At 39.4% G+C, this 19,995-nt stretch overlaps 1 protein-coding gene across 3 annotated transcripts in view; it reads left to right on the forward strand.

Moving 5' to 3' along the window:
- Positions 1-265: 265 nt before the first annotated feature.
- Positions 266-19,995, forward strand: part of MICU2 (mitochondrial calcium uptake 2) — a 122,047-nt gene continuing 102,317 nt past the window's right edge. Inside the window, exon 1 of one of the 3 annotated variants that reach the window (XM_085536384.1) lies at positions 266-509. In XM_085536384.1, coding sequence (XP_085392510.1) covers positions 285-509 — 225 coding nt within the window. In that variant the 5' untranslated portion in view covers positions 266-284. The remainder of the gene's footprint in view (positions 510-19,995) is intronic. The other 2 variants (XM_085536382.1, XM_015852147.3) reach the window with 2 other exon arrangements.

Below are 19,995 nucleotides of genomic sequence, written 5' to 3' on the forward strand. Positions count from 1 at the left end.
CTGTGAGGTTGGAAAAGTCCTCTAAGACCACTAAGTCCAACCATCGGCCCATCTCCCGCCCCCGCCGTCCCCTCCACCGCCGGGATCCCGCCGAACGGGGCCAGCCGCAGCTCCCGCTTTCAGCGCACGATCTCCGGGGTCCTCCGCACCTGCAGCTCCGTTACCATCCCGCCAGGCCCGTCCGTCCCGCTGTGCGTACCGGGCCCACAGAGCCCCGCTAACCGCACTAACCCCGCTAGCCCGGCTCGCCCCGCAGCCCCGCCGTCCCGGCCGGGCCGTCGCGCATGCGCCCCATGCCGGCGGTTTCCGGGAAGATGGCGGCGTGGAGGGCTGCGCTGGCGATGGGCGTCCGAGCTCCGTTGAGGGGACGATTGCTCGGGACGGGGCCCGTCCGGAGTCAGCGGCGCCCGCCCGGCTGGAAGATGGCCGCTGCCGCCGCTCTGCTCGGGGGAGGCTCAGTGGCGGCGTGCTACGGCGGCTGGGGCGTGTTCCCCACCGTCCTGGCTCAGGTGAGTGTCCGCTCCAGGAGCCGGCGGGGTGCCGGGCCTCGCAGCTCGCGGGCGCCTCGGGAGGGCGGCGGGGCCCGGGGGAGGCCGTGCTGAGAGCGGGGGGCGGCCTCGGACGGGGCGGAGTGGGGCGGGGGGTCTTGGGGCTGCGGCTGTTGAGTCGGGCTGGAGATGGGAGCACCGGGCTGTGGGACGGGTCGGTGGTATTGCGCTCGAGCTGATCCCGGCCCCGCTTCGTTAATGAGCACTTGGTTCTTTTCTGCAAAGGTTTTTCGCCTAAGCGCTGCTCGGGTGCCTGGCCGCCCCGACGGCAGCGAGCTGGGTGTGAGTTCTCATAGCCTGTGCGAGGTGTGGGCTGTGTTGAGCTGTCCTGTGTGCTGGAAGTGGCTTCGTTCTCTGTGCCTGGCCTCGCTACGGGCGCTGTGAGACAGCGGGATAGTTCTCTTCCCCTTGACAAAGAGTAATTCACAAAGTAGCACTTCTGTCTTTCATACTTCATCTGAAATGCATGATATGCAGCAGGTAGGATGGTACCTGGATGGTTTGCTTCATACCTGGCAGCGAACGTTTGGACATACCTTGCCTTGGAATATCAGTACCATTCAGGTTGAACTACTTGCACCATTTCCAGAGTAATCACACCACAAGTTCCAAAACACAGCAATGCTTTTTCCTGCTGTCGCTCTTTTTGTGTAGGTAGTGAACTTTTCCCCCATCCCTCCTCCAGAGAGGAAATCTGGTTTTAAGTGGGGTGAGGGAGGTTAGTGTGTACATGTGTTGCTGTTTGTCTGCTTCTGGCCAGGGGACTGAGGAAGCATTCAGTGCTTTCTGTGCTTGGAGGTAGTGTCTCAGGCATTGAAGAAGGCAGAAGTGCAGACAGGTGAATTGCAACTTGAAGTGTTCTTAAATCAAGAACAAGGAATGATTTGCTTTTTTGATATTGAAGTCTTAATTGTGGAGACGTTCTAAGCTGTTTCTTTATAGAAAGCTCGTGCGTAAGAGTGCCTGTTTCTGAAATAGAATGTGTTAGTCCTGTGTCCTTGAACAGCACATGTTAAAATGTTGGTTTTCTGGATGTAACTCCCCATGAGAAAGGCAGCCACAGATCCCCTATAAATCTTGTTGGAAACACATCTCTATACTGTATAGAACCAGGAGTTTATTTAACACATTGACAGAGCAACTTTATAGTATGTTTAAAAAATCCTGTTATAGAGGCCTATTTCATATATATATGGGACTCTTGCTTAAGCAGATATGAAGGTAGGTACGTATAAAAAGTATTAATGCAGTGCATAATCATAGACTCACTGCATGGCTGGGATTGGAAGGGACCCTGCAGCCCATCCAGTTCCAACCCCATGCTGTGGGCAGGGCTGCCACCCACCAGGTTAGGCTGCCCCATCCAACCTGGCCTTGAACATCTCCAGAGACAAAGACATTTGAGTTGAAATGACAAAGCTTTGGTGCTTCTTCTTGGACTGACTTCCACATAATGCAGCGACAGACCCAGAAGTACACTCTGTAATGTTCTGAGGGAACTCTGAACATCTTCAGCTTCTTGGATTGATTCATTTTTTGGAGATAGAAAACTGCTGGGCTCTGCAAATGTTAAGCAGTTTATTCAATTTGAACTTTCTAGTTTTCCAATAAAAAAGATTGTTGGATGTCCCACTGTAGCAGCAGACGTATGTTTTGTACTCCGTGTTGCTGCAATTAATGCAGTGACCTTTATAAAAGCAGTTAGTGTCACGCTGTGTGTGATCAGTTCCTAAGGGCAGTGAGCTGAAGGCAAAACAGGCTTGTAAAAGCATTCTCTGTTTGCTGACTGACTGTTTAAAAAGGTGTAAGGTGTCCTTACTTATGTTGGGAACTGTACAAAAACATTAAGCAAAAGCAGTATTTTTTTCTTGCTTGTTTTCCCCCTCAGTCTGTGTATATAGCAGACTCTTAAGTGCATCTACTCTTCCTGTTTATCAGTGAAACTGATAGAGCCTATGCTGGGAAAATCTGTGTTTCCAACTGAAAGGAGCTATCAGCTTTTATACGGTATCAGGTGGCAGTGACTAGAACTAGACTTTGTTCTGCCAGTGTGATTTAAAATGCCAATTGTGTTGAAGTTCATTAAAGGTATTCGCTGGGACAACAGAAGAAACACCTTTTACCCACCTTAGTGAGTCAAAAGTGTACACGCTGCACTGTGCACTGCAGTGATGCTTCCTAAGTTGCTCTTCTATGATTCCACGATGTGTGATTGGGAACTTCGATGAGACATGCAGTATTGTGTCATAGTTTGCTGTTTGTCATACTGAAGTGGCATTATATGGCCTACAGCTGTTGGATTCCTTTGGTCAAACACGCTGTTACCACCAGTCAACTTTGCAGTCTCTACTACCTGAGTAGTCTTTATCAGAGTCAAGCATCAAGTATGCAGCACAGAGTGTGCAAGTGAATTTGGGGTGGCTCACATCAGGAAACTGCCGTCTGTGTTGGGAACTTGCCAAGGGACTGTAGCTTCACTCTCATTCTCACACATGCTACAAATGGCAAGGCAGCTCCGAGCAGCACCAAACTGCCAGAGGCAGCATCTCCTGCCCCTGCTGAGGGTTTTATGGACGTATTTAATTCCTTGTTTCGGAAAGAATAATGCAATTTGATTACATTTGATTGGTAGTTGCCATCTCTGTAGCATTTCATGCTACAGTCTGTCACTGTTTCCAAATGAGAGTAAAGTTGTTACCAGTACTTGTGCCCGTGGAAGTTACTGTGTTGCATCATCCTTTTCCTAGGACTCTAGGAGCATCAATTGGTGGTTAAATATTTGGTATTGAGCTAAAGTGGAAAGCACAACTTGACCTCCTGAGATCCTTCCCAGGCTCAACTATTCTGTGAACTTAACCATCAGCATTCTTCTCTCTGTTTTTGTTACCGGTTTCTGTTATGAGATTGTAGCCATTGCTTCTCTTCCTTCTGTTGGTGGAGCTGCATCAGCAGCATGCTCTGGTTCTTCCGGATCAGAAGAGACTCAACTCCCATCCTGGTGGTCTTAAACAACACATTAATTGTGTTTGATCATACTGAAAATGTTAAGAGAATTCTACTCTCTGAACAGTGGAATATAAACCACTTGTGCTTTTTTTAGTGGCTGAATGAGTTTTTTGTGGCTTTATGAAGTTCTCATTTTATTTAAAATGTGTTTATTGAACCAGAAAAATAGATCTTTATATTTGAAGGAGGAGAAGGAGGAAGGTCCACTAATCTTTTTTGAATGGAGTGTTTCTCCAATTTTCTACTGTAAGCAATCGCCGCGAGAAGAAATGCATGGCAGTCGTGATTCAGTGTTATAGGAGAACTCTTATTCTGATCAATTGTAAAATACTTCTGCAGATCAGAACTTCACTTTCAGTTCAATTTTGGGCTGCCTGTGTAACCACCACAAAACTTTGTTTTGGAACTGTTGCCTGACACTGCATTAAAAATGTAGAATAACACAAAGGATTCCCCAAACAGCAGTTTTGTTCTGGGATGCTGCTCTTGGTTCTGACACTGCAGTAAAGATGCAATTTCCCACTGGGGGCCTCTCCACCAATCCAGGAGCTGTCGAGGGTAACACAATTCATAGCATCAGCTACAGGGAATGTTTGAATCAAATATACTTCAGATTTTTTCAGGGTTGTGGTAGAAGTCCTTTGGGTTTCCAACCTTGGAAGCTGACAAAATGGGTTTGAAAGCTCTGTAATACTCTCTGTGTTTCTTGGTCCTGCTTTGAGTATCCAAACAGCTCAGTACTGAGATGGATCCAATTCAGGCAGGCTCTGGTACCTCATATTTGGTTTTCACTTTGGTAAAGTTTCCAGTCCAAATCAGTAGGTGATTTACTGATGTCAACCACAAGTATGTAACCTTCTTAGTTTATATTTGCTTGATGAGTCAATTCAGACATAGGCATGAAAACAGCATGGAGGTATTGGCACTGCCTCCTCACGTGCTTCCAAAAGACATCAGTTGCATGCATACCAAAAGCAGCTTTTTGTTTAAATTATTTGATGCAGTTTTGCTAGAGCAATGGAAGGAGGGAAGTACATTGCATTCAGCTTCTCATGATTTTTATGTGGACTGTGGACCACTTTGACTTAAGCTCACACAACTAGTACACAGTTCCTCACTCCATGTATTCCTCCTTCTTTTTAATAATCTATATCTAGGAAGGTACAATTTGCATGACAGCTGCATGAAGAAGGTTGTCATTATTGGCAGACAGGATGTGTGCGTGCACCATTTGACTTCAGTTGCCAATAGGAATAAAAGAAGACATAAATAAAAACTGGGAGGCTTGCTGGCACATCTTGCTGGAATGGGAGTTTTAGTCCTTGCAATCAGCTTTAGAAGACTGGTTCATGGAAAGGAAGAACGTTGCTGTTCAGATGAGGTATCTTGATAAATATAGAACTCTGGATACGGTTGCATAAGGATTTGTAGTGATGTATGGAACTGCCAGGAGGAATCTGGTTCTAAAATAAAACCAGAGTGAATATGTACAGCCTAATCTGAGAAATAGACAGGAAGGTTCTTGTGCTTTGGCATAAAATAAAAAGCCAAATTGCTTGCCTTTGTTTGACCAAGGATCTTAGCATAGTTTTTGTATCCTAAGAACTAATTTATGTGCTTGTTTTTGAGTCCTTCTTCTATTAGAAATTGAGAATGCAAATGCAAGAGTGTGTGTGACAGCCAACTAGCATGCATACAAAATAAAACTGAGCGTGTATTAAATAACAGTATGCAGCATAATGCCTTGATAGAATATTCATGCAAAGGTTTTTGATGCACATCAAATATGCTTTTTGGTGATAGTATGCAGACCTCAGTGAAGCCTCCTGCTTCATTTGCAATGCTTCAATTCATCTGGTGACCACACAGTCAGGTTGTTAGTGCTTAATAGCATCTATCTAATGAAACAAGACTATGTAAAAATGATGGAAATTACCATTACTGTAGTAATTTGGAACCTCTTTAAGCAAAGATTATAATTACAATCCAGCCCTAAGGTGGTGCCTGGACATCTACTGAAACATCAGTAGAGTTGGCAGCCTTCAGGTGGGCTCCACATTTGCTACAAGTGCTTCTGAAGCACCCATGTTCCTTTATAGAAGGGCCCAGGGCCGGGAGGGCCTTTTGTGGATGTGCAGTGCGTGCAATCGGTGTTCTTGTCAGCATGGGTACCAGCATCTCTACCAGCATCATGTTGTAATCTGCTGTATCTTTGCTGCTATATTTATTATCCTGATAAATATTCAGGGCATATTGTCTTAGATCATGACAGGACTTTAACTCATCATGAAATCTTTCTGTTTTTGAAAGGAAACGAGTAGTCAGTTTGTGATTACTTATCTGTGGTATCAGTAGTCTGTGCCAACATAAGACATTTGAACACAGTTCATGTGTGTGTCTTGTCACTCTGGTGTATTGTGTGACTGTATGAAGGTTTTTTCTCTCCTGGGCATCTAGACTTGGTTTGGTTTTGTGCCTTTAAATGGCTAGATAACATTGTTACCTCCTAATTCATCTAGAATGAATAAATTTCAGTTAATAGTGTATCCTAAAATGCATTTTAAAACAGTGTTGCTCTAGTAATTAAGTGTTAATAAATATGTGACTCTCACCTAAGAGGAGAGATTTGGAACTGTATTAACAGCTTGGCCATCCCTGTTTTTCGTTGTTTTTTTCCCTCTGGAAGATACTTCAGTCTTTATGAACTGTTTCCCTTGTGCAGCTGAACAGAGTAACTGTAGCTACCTCTTGTTTAATTCTGTATTTCTCTGTGTTATGGAAATACTGTATGTATCAGGTGTCTGCTAAGCAGTCTAAATCAATAACTGAGCTATTAAATATATCACAAACCTCATTCTCTGCATTAGTGGCATACAGGCATTGTCATGTTGTGTGCCCAAAATAGAATGTGATATAGGGAGTATGGAATCTCTAGGGCCATGATGTTATAATTAATTATAGACTTAGATATTACTTATGGATGTACATTTGTTTCACAACTTTAAATATGTGGTATCCATTTCAGCCTTTTGAATGTGAGATATTTATATCCTGAAGTTTTTGGCTTTGAAATTATTTACATTTATTCCCTTCTCAGTATGCACAGAGATTCTTTGTACAGGTGCTTTCACTGATACTAAAACAACACGTCAAATGTAATCTTAGGGGTCAAGGTTAAATTTTAACTCTTTCAGCTGTCACCAGTGAAATTTGGAGAAAGATGCTGTAACAATTGCACTGGGGCTGTTCATGCAATGGACTTTTCCTTATTTCCTGTGCCGGGTACTTCCAGGTCACTCATTTTTGTACTCCATAATGTCGTCTAATTTTCCTATTGCTTGGTTCCTACAATTGCAATACTTGACTTAACATAGTAGGCTTCATTTTGTTTGAATAATATTCCAGAAAAACACTGCCTAAAACAAGCTATAATTACAGAGAAAATGACATGAATCATATACATACAGCTGGCTGTATCTCCTTCCTGTTGCTCCTGACAGTTGTCAATGCTCTGTGAGCTGGAAGATAAGAGAAGGGAATGTTGCCAGGCTGAAACACCAAGGCTGCATTTAAATTGGTTCCTTACGGTTTGTGTCCCATTCAGCGTAGGAGAAATTTCAAGAGTGACTGTCTTGCAGTGATGAAGTCTATATAAAGCAGTTGTAGCAGATGTAGCTAATAAATGCTGTCTTATCTGCACAGATCCCTTCCTTGCTTCTTTGCCAAATCAGCTGAGAAAGTCCTTAGTCAACCTCCACAAACTGCAGACTACCACTAGCACAGACAAAAAATTGATATAAACTGAAGGAAGTCAGCATTTCCAGAACACATTTTTTCTTAGTCTTACCTCTTATATAAATACGATATTTTCTTTGATGAAGTAGACTTTCGAAGACACTACCATATTATATTAATGATATATTAAATTATCATGTGATGTTAAAATACACTGAGTTGCATATAAAGCTATATACATACATGTATTTATATGCATAAAATATAACTTACCTTATATTTGTAAGGATATCAATTTTGCTTATAAATAATGCATGCTTAAAATACTATGCAAATACAGTGTGGTAGTACTGTTAGTAGTACTGTTAGTAGTAGTATGATGGTAATGAAGTTAAGCTCTCTTTTATTTAAGCAACTGTACTTTAAAAGTGCTAAAGACCTAAAAGTATTTAGGCTGTGAGCTATTGGGAGGACTCAACACAGAGAACAAAAATTGCACAATTTAAAGCAATTGTGAAGGGTCCAGATCACAAATTCTATGGGGAGCTGCTGAGGGAACTGAGTTCGTTCATTCTGGTGAAGAAGATGCTCAGGGGAAACCTTATCCCTCTCTACAACTTCATGAAGGGAGACTGTGGTGAGATGGGGGTTGGCACTGCTCCTTCTGGCTGCGCTATTGCTGATACAACGCAGGATGCCGTTGACCTTCTTGGCCTCCTGTGCACATTGCTGGCTCGTGTGCAGCCAAGCACTGACCAACACTCCCAGGTGTGTAGAAACTTCTACTTAGTGTAGGGCATTACTACATAATCTAGATTTTTCATAGGGAATAACTGAGAAGAACTGATATGTGCTTTAGTTGCTCACATTAGATGGACTTCTCATTCTTAATACTTAGCCATTCTTTCTGAGACACCTCTCCACTTCTGTGCAGGTTTTCTGTTATTTTGCAGTATGTTGCATCCACGTTTAAATCATTCTGGGAAGTTAAAAAATGAATTCATTTTAAGTGCTATTGTGCATATGTCAGAGAACATAAACATTTGTTTCAGTGCTTCAACACAAGTGCAAGATCTGGTTTCTCTTCCTGAAATGTTTGTGTCACTGACGTAATGTAGAAGAATACGAAGAAAAAAACAAATTGCTGCAGTTACGTGTGGCCATGTTTTAGTATAAAGTTAGTAGTGGGAGAAACATAGTCTTTCATGTTCTGGTTCCATGGCTGGGCCTGGGATGTTTATAAGCACATGAGAAACAACTGAGTAATGGAAATAGAGCTACTTCGACAGTGTGCAAATTCCACTGGTGTTTGGCTGGGTGAGCCCTACAATGTGCAGATGCTTTACTTGTGCTGTGACTTAGGTTGTCTGAAATTAGTTCTTTCTAGTCCTCTACCAAATGATCTGGCAGCACAAGCTGCTATTTCTTCCTTATTTGGCTGACAATTTCTTAAGCTTCGCAAACTCTTTTCATTTAAAGTTGGTAGAGCCAGAGGCCTCCATATGATAGCTTTTCGGCAAAATCTGTTGGGATATAATTGATGGTAGCAACAGGTGCTCTGTGGTACGGTTAATATGTGACATTTATTTTGCTATTTAAAATGAATCAGTTTCTGTATTTTATCAGAGCTGGACTTAGGTTTTATAGCTTGGTGGTTAGTGTGTGTGTGTGTTACTGCTGCAGTATTTTTTTCTTCAGAGAAAGAAGAATTGTTCATTTTATTTTCCTGCAGAGCTGTAGTTAAGCACTTGTGTAAAGAAATTTGTGCTTTGCTTAAATAAAGAAGAATTTAAGACATTTTACTTAAAGTGCTAAAGACCTAAAAGTAATAAATGCATTTAGGTTGTGAGCTATAGGAAGGACTTAACCCAGAGAACACTGCAAAATTGAAAGCAAACTGCAAAACTTAAAGCAACTATTATGTGTCTGGATTAATAATAATAAGAAGAAGAAGAAGAAGAAAAAGAAAATACATTTTCAGCTCAGGTAAAATGTATAAAATGACTTTTTCCTGGAATATGGTGTTTTCTTCTATTCTGAATATGCTCCCAGTATGGAATGTTCCTACACAACCTCCCAGAAAGACATTGTAGGAAACTGCTGACATATTTTTTTTTTTTTCCCAGCTCCAGTTAAATTTGGAAAATTGATTAGGTCGTATTGCCAAATGGTGTTGCATTGTTCTTTAATTTTGAGGTTGGTGTTCTTCTCTTGAGCACAAAATGTGAAGGAAAGTACAAAAACTTCTGTGCACCCAAAATATGTGTGCCATATGTGTGCAGTTGAGCACAAATTTGTATAGCAATAAATAGTGGATTCTTTGCGTGAACACCTCTATATAAAGTTATGTACTTTCATCTGTTAATATGCCGTCTGTTTGCTGTATGTTTATCTTCAGTGCCTCATCTTATTGCATGTGGTGAAGAGGTTCCTGGACAGTTCTTCTCCTTGAAATGACAGTGATTAATTCAAGATGCATTGTCAGTGACAGTGAGTCATAGTCGGGCTCTCTGCTGTGAAACACTTGAAGCAGCTGGTAATGTTTCCTTCACTCTGTACTCTCATTCCCAGAGGCAGGGGTAGGAGGTAGCACTTCCAGCATATCTGAATACTGGTTCAAGTGTAGCAATTATACTGAGTGCCATGGCACGACCGACTCTTTTTGGGCAAGTATTTGTGAGACTGTAGTTGTGGACCAGACTGTGTAGTCTAACATTCTAGATGCAGTGTTAATATGATAGAATCAGACTCTGGTATAGTTTAGTAGAGTTCGCAATTGTGTATTATCTCTTCAGATTCATATTATGTGCATCTGTCTCTAGCCATTGGAAATATCCAATTGATCTAACTGCTGGACCAGCGCAAGTGGATACAAAAGTTACTCGCAGTTCTTTGAAGTGTATTTACTTCATGCAAAATGTGTTCCTTGTCATCCTGAAGGTCACACCTGAGCTGTTACTTACCACCCCAGGCCTGCAGATGGTCAGGTTTCCTATTGCTTCATGCTTGAGGGACACTCAGAGCTATTTTGTATCTATGTGCTTGTGTTTGGCGAAACTACAGCAATAGAGGCAATATCCTCTATCTGACGAGATGCTAGAACTGGGAAGATTCTGCCAGCTTTTGATTACCACACAAGCCCTTATGTCTAAGTAAAAGCAAATTTAAAAGCTGTGTTTTTTGAAGAAAAAATGCCCTGCTGCTACTACAGAAAAGGTAGAATGTACCTTCTCTGTGAGAAAACCTTGAATATACAGATAAGAGGGTACGAATGGTGGTCAGCTTGTGTTCAGGTAGTCATGAGATGGGCATCTATAAATGGATAGGAGACCATACTATGCAAGGAGCAGAGTCCACAAATAGTTTCATAAGAAAATGAAGATAACACACTTGCAACACTCATGCCTGTATACTAGTGGAGTAAAAAGAGAAAACATCCTTTAGGATAACTTTTCATGAAAGTACAGTTCATTCACCACAACTCATGTAAGCATCTGTGTGAATTATATCATTAATTTGCTTGATTTTCAGCATGGTATTAGATTAGAGGTGAAGAGAGAACACAATAATTTATAAAGTGCTAAACTAGGTTTAATTCCTCCTTAATGGTATAGCCTGAAGTACGCATCTCTATCGTGTTAAAGATACTTAAGTTAAAAATAAGGGGGAGGAGGAAAGGCATATCTGCGGTGTCACCAAGGCATGTGGTGAGTTGATGTATAAAGGGAACGTAATGGATCTGCTTGGATTCCAGCCAATGTTGCTGGACACAGGCATTCAGTGAGGCACATTCCGGGGCATTAAGTGCAATCCCTTCCCAAAGCATAGTGAGCCTTCTGTGTAATTCATCTTCCTGCAGCCCCCTGAGCCAGAGGCTGGACATGTGGCTTAGCTGATACCATTACTGCTGCAGCTCCTAAGTAGTCACTTTTTTCAAATCAAGGCAGCATTTGACTTATACGCCAGTAGCTGTGTTTGAATATACTATGCAGGCATTTTCAACTCGCTCTTGTATTTGAACATTGTTTTGTTTCTAAATTATAAACAAATCATTGTAAGAAGATGGCTTTTTCATCTACAGTTTTAATTTATAAACGCTGCCAGTTTTAGTGTGCAAAATCTAGTGCTAGTGGGGTTTCTTTTTAGGTTCTGTCATGTTAGCAGCTTACTCAGATACTGCAACTGTTTGCTACCTTATAGAAACGTGATGGAAAAATTGTGTGGGCCATTTTAGTGAGCACAAAGATAATGAAAGAGGAATTCTTCATCAGTGGAAGTCATCTGTGTTTGGCAACAATGATAAATAAAGTGCTGCAGTAGAACTCACTTTCTAAAAGTGTCCACAATGGCAATTTACCTCCTCCAGACTTGGAGAAGTATGACTCCCATTTTCCTCACAAGCCTAATTTTCTGTATATTTTTTCATTTTCTTGGCCACTTAAAGTCAATGTAAATTAAGCATACAGCTCTCTTTTATCTCTCCTAGAATAAAAACTTGAAAGACATTCAGAAGTTACTTTTGTGGCTATCCCGCAGATAGCGCTTGGTGCCACGTTGCGCCAAGAAGTTCAGGTGGCCTCAGGTCACAGGAGGCTGGAGTGGAAGCAAAGCTGTTCTGACAGTGTTGGCCTCTTATTTCCAGTGCTCGGAGGGATGAGTTACTTCAAATTGCTTTTTGACAAACAAATCCTGTTCTGAGAAATGAATTCCTCCATGGTCGTCCTTGACTACCAGGATTATTTGGCCACTCATTAGATGGGATGGCCAGAGCAAGTGTGAATGTATAGGGCTTTAGCTTTGTGTGTTTGGTTATGTGCAACTCATTTACAGAACAAAAATGTTACGAAAGTATATAATAAAATCATAAATGTTTGTGATATTATAGCTTGCAGTATCAATCTGTCGTGCTAGTAGCTGTGATTATTTTTCACTGTTAATTAAAGGTTATTTTGTAACAAGAAGCTTCGTATAAATATTTAATGTCAAGCTGGGCTGAAATTAATCTTAGAGCTACTAATAAGGCCAAGGTAACTGCGACCTGCACTTCATTGAGATGTTGTGCTTTCAAAATATAAAGTGACTTGCATTTTTAGCATATGAGTTAGAAACATAGTTTTTAACAGCCCAATTGACCAAAATCTGATTTTGAATAACTTGCTTTTCTGCTGTGTACCCAGCAATTAATTCTTATTCAAAGATGTACTGCTTGTTAAATTAAAATGTTTGATTTACCTTTCATTTTTCCCACCTCCTTAGAAAATGTTCTTAGTTCAGTGCTATGTCATACTGTCTCTGGTTGTGCATGTGGAGAACTGTAGTCACTGGACAGTGGAAAGTACATAGAGGTGACTATTCTCTTGTCTGGTGTTAAGAACATCATGCACTGGAGTCTGTCCTCTAACACTCCCAATACCTTGCTGTAGTAGAAGCAAAGGTCCAAAAAACTTGTTTAATTTGAGGCTGTCATTTTTACGTTCTCCATATTTGTGGAACAAAGTTATTTAAGCCTGGGACCTAAATAGCTGTTCACAGCTGCTGCCAGCTTATACCCCAGTGATGGTTAAAGCTGCTTACCATAACAATGGAAAGACTTCTTTTAAATATAGTATTTTGACAAACTTTAAACACTGTTGTTCCTTGATTAAAGCCCTTGTCTAACCCTCCTTGTATTTCACACATTTAGGAGAAATGACCTTAAGCTCATCTGTTAAATTTGGAGAGCCATATGAGAGCTTATGGAGAACAAACAGATACATGAAATGTACTTTGCATTAGACAGTCTGTTGTCCAAACAGCAGAGTCACATTCAGTTTTGGCAAGATGCTTCCCAAGTAAGAATGTTTTAATTCCAGTTCACTCAGCCTGTCTTTTTCTTTCCTTTAAGAAGCATCCTTAGCCATGTTGGTTTCCTGCTTTGGATTTCCAGTTTCTTTCTTTTTTTTTTTTTTTCCAGTGCATTTTGGTTTTAAACAAGTATTTGCTCAAGGAAGGTTAAAGAAAAGTATCCTGGTCTGAAACAAGAACAGAAAAAGCTACAAGAAATAGCTTAGAAGTTCTGAATTTTTTTCTCTTTCTACAGAAAGTTGCATAGTTTAGGATATTTAAGAGACAAAATATGTTGGACGTGTTGTAACCAAAGAATTAACTATTTTTTAAACAGTGTAAGTAATTTGCACAGGTAGTTTTGTGCCAACCAAATTGTAGTATTGTGTAATTTGCTGCTCTGAAAATATACAGAATCACTGGCTTCAAACTTATTTTTATAGTAGACTGAAAGGCAAGAATTGCAATCTTTAAGTAGTATGCAGGTGCAAAATATTCAGTGTATATATATATGTATAGTAAAACATATACACAAAAATATTAACTGGGGAGGAATGTCCATTGTTAAGAGTTAGTTTAATAGTGTTGACATGGAAGCGAATTACGCACATCCTATTTAGTGGCCTTCTGTAGCTTTTTAGGATTTTTTTACTTGCAGTATTAAGGATGGCTGGGGCTTCTCTCAGTGGAAGATTTAATGACTAGCTTGGAGCCATTTTCTTTTCAGGAATTAATATTTAGACATAACATTAGCTATGGAGGTAATTAGAATAATTAATGAATAAAATTGCAAGGACTGTAATTTGCATTGCCTAATTCCAAATTTTAAAGCTTTCTTTAAAGATTTTTGCTAATTAAAATGTTAAATTGGTTTAATTTCAAGAACAGGACATGGAAAAACTGATGCGTTGGTTTCTTTGTAGGCTGCGTTTGACTTGATGCTTAATTGAAATCAAGCCTGCATTAATAATTTACTCTTTTATCTATGTGTATACACTGGTTGTTCAAAAGAACTCGTGTGCAGTGTCTAATTTTAAAAAACTTCTGGTATTTCATTTTATTTACTAATTAGATTTGCTTACAAATATTTTTACCTTATAGTGAGTGTTAATGGAGAGAGTGGGAAGGAAAGAAAGAAGAGCTTCTAGATGGGATTTCAAGTTCAGTTTTGTGGCAAAACAAGATCCTTTCCAAGGGTGAAAAAAGCCCTTTAGCAAGGATGTGAAATGCTTGCATCGTAATCAGCATGCTCCACTACTGTTTGTGACACTAATAACATTTATATCTGAGGAATGGCTAAAAGCAAGCATATTTTAAGTGTGGACATTGCATTTAACTTTCTGTAGTTTGATATTCATCTGAATTTGGAGTTGTACTTAGGAACTTCCTTTCTGGTGTTTGAAATCATTGTAAAAAATGGACATTGCTAGCTGATGTGGGAGTGGCATCCCTAAGCTTCTTATCTCTGTGTTAAAACCTTTTGAAGTAGAAAAAATAATAGCTTAGAAGACCCTGGTTAAAAATTACTTCAAGAAAAATGGATTTAATAAGTAGTTGCTTAATTGGTGTGTGACCTTCAAGGTTAGAGATGCCAAACAGCAAAAATACAGTGAAAGAGTTAAGCTAAACTTTATTTAAATAATGCTTTCAAATGCTCTTATGCATACAGATTGTAATCAAAATGACTATTTCATCCAACTTAGTGACCATAAGAACGGGTACTTTGTAATTAGCAGTAAATTGTTCAGATTGTTACTCAGCCCATCTAATTGCCTTCTTTTTTATGTTTTCTTTAATGAAGGCGAAAACAAAAATGTGACCCAGCTTAGCAATGGTCAGCACTGTACAGCAGCAGCTATCATGCTTGCTGGTGTGCTGGTGAAGTGAGTTTTGGGCTGCCCATCAGGACAAGGTACTTATGGTTCTAGGGTAATTTCAGTTCTTTGGTACTGCTAGGTATGACAGTATTTATCTGGGGTTACTCTGTTCCCACCCTTAACTGTGTATTGAACATCTAGAGGTGCTTTGTCTGTAGCATGTTTCTAATTTTTTTGGATAACAGAAGTAACTTATCATTTTTTCCGTCTTTTAAGTATGTCACACTTCTAAAAACAGGTTAGTTTTTATAATGCTGTGTGTGTTTTCATTTCAGTGATAAAGTTCTTTGTTTTCTTTTCTTCATGTACTCAGTCTGTATGTGTCGGTACTTGATACCTGCATCTGAAAAAGAATAAGGTCTGATGATTACTGACATTTATTAGCATTGTTGTGTGGCAGTTGTAAGGGAAGGTACCACTGTCTGACTCACTAAACCTGGCTTAGCTGGGCCACTTGCAGACCATTCACATAGTCTTTGTTACTTATCATTAAACTTCTGTCTCATGCTTTCTTCAAATCTTTTGCTTGTGACCATCCTGTACTTGAAATCCATCTTTAAATCTATGGAACATGAAGTAACGCACTGCCCAGGGAAGATTAATGGAGTGCTGGCTCTTCTTGATCCAGATTTTTATCTGTATTATTTGGAATGGGATTTTGGTCCAGCAATCTATTTCCTAGTTTTTGATTTAAGGTCACAAATAATCCCAGGCTTTGCTGATATTACCTGTAAAATTATTTATGAAAACACAGTAATTATTATTAGATTTGTATGTTGGTTCATTGTTGTCTTTGTCTTGGGTTGGGTTGAATTGGTGAAGAAAATCCTTCCTTATGCACAGCATCAGATATGAAATTGAGGTTACACTTTGTGTGATATGTTGGCTGGCATTTTGGTCTGTTTATTTTAATGCAAGAGCTTTTCCTCTCAGGAAACAGTTTGTCAGTTGTACTTTTACTTACTGACAAAAAAAAAAAGTCCCACAGGTGGTGAACAACTGCGAAAATCAGATGCAAAGATTTCATAGGAACTAACCTGTGTTGCTTGCTACTGAAGTTGTGTTTATTTGTGCTAGCAACATTGCTGGGTATTTTTTACACGATTGTAATAAAATGCATAGATCATTTCAATATAAAATCATTTTATTGTCTATGTATGTAGAGACGTTATTGGTGGAGTACCAACTGTAGGCGCCATTGATTCATAAGTTCAAACAAAGCTGTGAAGCAGATCAAAAAGTGAATGGCATGGATAATAAAATAATAGCAGTCTTGAGGTCTGTAATTCTTTCATGGATTAGATACATGATATTTTGCTGGCATTGAGTTCAAAAAGCTGTTACTTTACTATTTGTAATTTGACTTCAGTCATGCATAGACTTGTTGACAGATATTCACTGGAAGTCTACCTTTTCGAGACACTAGTAGCCTGCTGTGTGGTAGTAAAGGTATCAGCATACTAGCTGCTCCTTTATTTATTTGTAAATATTAGAAAATGGAAAGCACTTGCACTTTCAGCAGAGGCACGCAAATAAACTTAGTTTGCCAGATACAATGTTTGGCTGCTTGATGATGTTATTTCCATTAGTAATGTGCTTCATCTTTCCCCTTTAATAAATATAAATATTCAAATGACTTTTGAAGTTACAGTTTCTTGTGGAAAATGTGTCCTTCCTAACAAGTTGCTGTATTCACAGCCTGATGTGTTACTGTGCATTAAACACTCTGCTGCCAGATGAAAAGACTTATCCTGTGTCCCTCCCTGGATATGTCACTGTATTTGCTCAGCCTGATGTCTATGATCTGGAGAACATGTCCAGTCTAATGATTTCTTTATTCCTGTTTTCATTTGAACTCATTTTGGTGATTAGTAGAAATTAACATTCTCATTTTGAAGCTGCATCTTTTAAAACATGTACCGGTGTTGAAAAACATGTACAAGTGTTGAAAAATGTGCAGTGTCACAGTGACAGTGTCAGTATGGACCACTCCATTTTCACACAGACGTTGCCATATCTCACTTGTTGTCTTCTATCTGCTGAGTTATTAGGATGTCATAGCCTCTTGTAGAACTGTCTTCTGATTTATCCATTAAGTTGTTTAAACTTAGAGTATTCATACAGAAGTTCATGCATTTCATCCTGATCTGAATGGCTCTTTTTATTCACTTTTGAATCTGTTCTTTGTTCTTTTATTTCTGAATTTTATCATTTTCTATCCTGCCAACCTATAAGGAATGCTTTTTTACCAAGGGTAAATAATCCCTGACTAACTTGGTTGCTTTCTGTGGTAAAGTGACTGGAGTTGTGGACAAGGGTCCATAAGTAGTAGGTGTTATATGTCTGCATTTAAGCAAGACCCTTCAACATTGTCTCTCAAAATATTCTTTCATCCAAGTTAGGTTGCTGCAGTTTGAATGGGTGAACAAAATGAATAAAATCATCCTCAGAGGGTAATGGCTAATGAGCCATGCTTGATGTGGGGGCTCGGTATCCTGAGGCGGGCACAAGGCAAAGGGCAGGATCACAGCACTGGACTTGAGGAGAATAGACTGTGGCCTGCTCAGGGATCTGCTTGGAAAATATCTTATACAGTCCTAGAGCAAAATAGAATCAAGCAGAACTCACCAATTTTCAGGGTTCGCTTCATTCAGCCTTTGAGAATGGTCCACATCCACATGTAGGAATGCAAACAGAGGCAGCAAGAGCCTTTGTGGAGTTCCTCTAAAATGTATGTGTGCAAGAGATGTAAGAGATGAGTGGCCTGGAAAGAATACAGAGGCACTGTCTGAATGTGCAGGTTTGGAGTCAGGAAGAGTAAAACCAACCTGGAATTGAATCTACTGAGAGATTTTATGAAGGGCAACAGGAAAGGCATATAAAGACCTCTGAAAGATCTCTAGTGAATGAAAGGGATGCTAGCAAGGACAGTGACAGTCTTGGAAGTTAGATTCTCTCATTTCTTTTGCTTCAGGTATTAAATTTGATGGTGGAAAAATAGTGACATTCCTTGCATGAGGCCACTGATCCATCATCATCTGCATTTAAAGGAGAAACATCTAGCCCATAGCTTGCATAAATGCTGAAGATTTAAGTTACAATTGAGACAAAACACAATTGTTCTCCTGGTATGGAAAGAATTGTAAAATACCAGCTTCTCTGAAGAATGGATGTCTGAAATGGAGCTCCCAAAATGTACACGACAGAAGTTAAAAATTCAGCATTAATGTAAGAATATGTAAGAACAATAAAATCCCTCTGTGCACCTCCACTATACTTGTAACATCTATTATTCTATATAGAACAGAGAAAAATTTAATTGAACCGGAATATTTCATCCTTATTGTGCAAAGTCTTTAAATCTGTTTTGAACACGTAATTATGATTCCCTCACAATCTTTTATTTGGCATGTATTCTCTGCTTTACTAAGAATGTTTCAAAACTTTAATTTGTACACTTAAAACCCTGTGGGTAAGATAGCACTGCTGTTATTTCTGAAGTTAGTAAGAGGCAATAGTTTGATGAAGGCATGTTTTTTTGATGCTGCATTTGCTGTAAGGAAGGCAGCACACACTGATAAGAGATGGGAATACTTTGAGCTTCTGATTCTGTCATTAGCTGATGTTCTCATTTCATAGAATCATGGGATCACTTGAGTTGGAAGGGACTTTTAAAGGTTCCCATGTCATGATTCTTAAGTTAGAATGCTATTCAGCTTTCAGAACTTGACATTCAGCATCGCTGGACTATATCTAGTCCTGTGGGGTTTGGGTTAGATTTTTGCAACTTAACTGTCTTGATGTGGAATGATAACATTTAGAATTATAGAATCAACCAGTAGTCATTATTTCAGCACTTATGTTAAGGCTATTCAGAAAACAGATTTAGAAAGAATAGAGTTATGAATACACGCATGAAAACAAAACCTTAACAGAAACTACATATAGGCAAAAACAATTCATCTTAGGCAGTTCCAGACTTGCAGACGTGCAAGTATAAATGGAGAAATGGAAAATATCATTAGATCTCAGGAAGTAACCTGGGGATATCAAATGCACAGGAGCACTGCCTTTCTTTGTTATGGAAAATTATGTTATACTTAATCTTTCATTTAGTATAGAAGTTTTATCCAAACTATTAGAGAAAACACTATTGTCTAAATTGTTTTTAATTTGTACAAGCAGTATTACTTCTTCCATTATCTCCTTAAACACAGTTGTCAATTGGATTTTGGTACTATATAGTAGATCCTCCTGAGGAAGGTCTTAATCTCCCATTATAGTTGTATTAGATTGTAGACTTCTTTTTCTGGAACGTGGAATAAAATAGTAAGATGAGTTCCGCTGTTATTCTTGGTTGCACAAATCAAAGTGTAGCACTTGTAATTCTCTCTGAATTTGCCTTGTTATTATTACATTCTGGCGTAGACCATATTTTTACCAAAATGGTTTGTAGAACCTAGCTATAGTCACAATGCTGTTAAGGGTTATGATCTGAGAAATTTCACTCGTTTGCATCTTTAAGCCCATTCTTTAAACCTGAATACCACTCACTACCTGGAGATTCTTCTCTTCTGGTGTCCCTCCTGTGTGACACAATATTTTATGTGGCTCTGTTTCATTTTTGTTTGTCATTTAAAACTTTGTATTTAAGTTTTATGGTGTGTTAATGTTCATGTATTTCTCCCTCATCATAATTTGGCTCATTTTGTTCCTCGATGACTTCTTTTTTTTTTTTTTTTTTTTTTTTTCCAGTTGACTTTGCTTTCTTTATGGCTTTTGGAACTGTTATTGCCATTGTTAATGTTGTGCACCAGCAGTTCTCTCTCACCAATGAGAATGATTCAATCAAATTGAAGTGAATGGTGTTACTAGGTGCACTAGAAAGCAAAGCAAAGAAATAGAATTTACCATTTTCTTTTAACATTTCATCTTTCTTATGTACGTTGTTCAAGCAGCCAGGAAAGTCAACTGGGATGCATCAAGTATGGCATTGCTAGCAGGAC

This window comes from Coturnix japonica, chromosome 1, assembly GCF_054131305.1.
Source record: "Coturnix japonica strain WE chromosome 1, WE-NBRP24, whole genome shotgun sequence".
Lineage (NCBI taxonomy): Eukaryota > Metazoa > Chordata > Aves > Galliformes > Phasianidae > Coturnix > Coturnix japonica.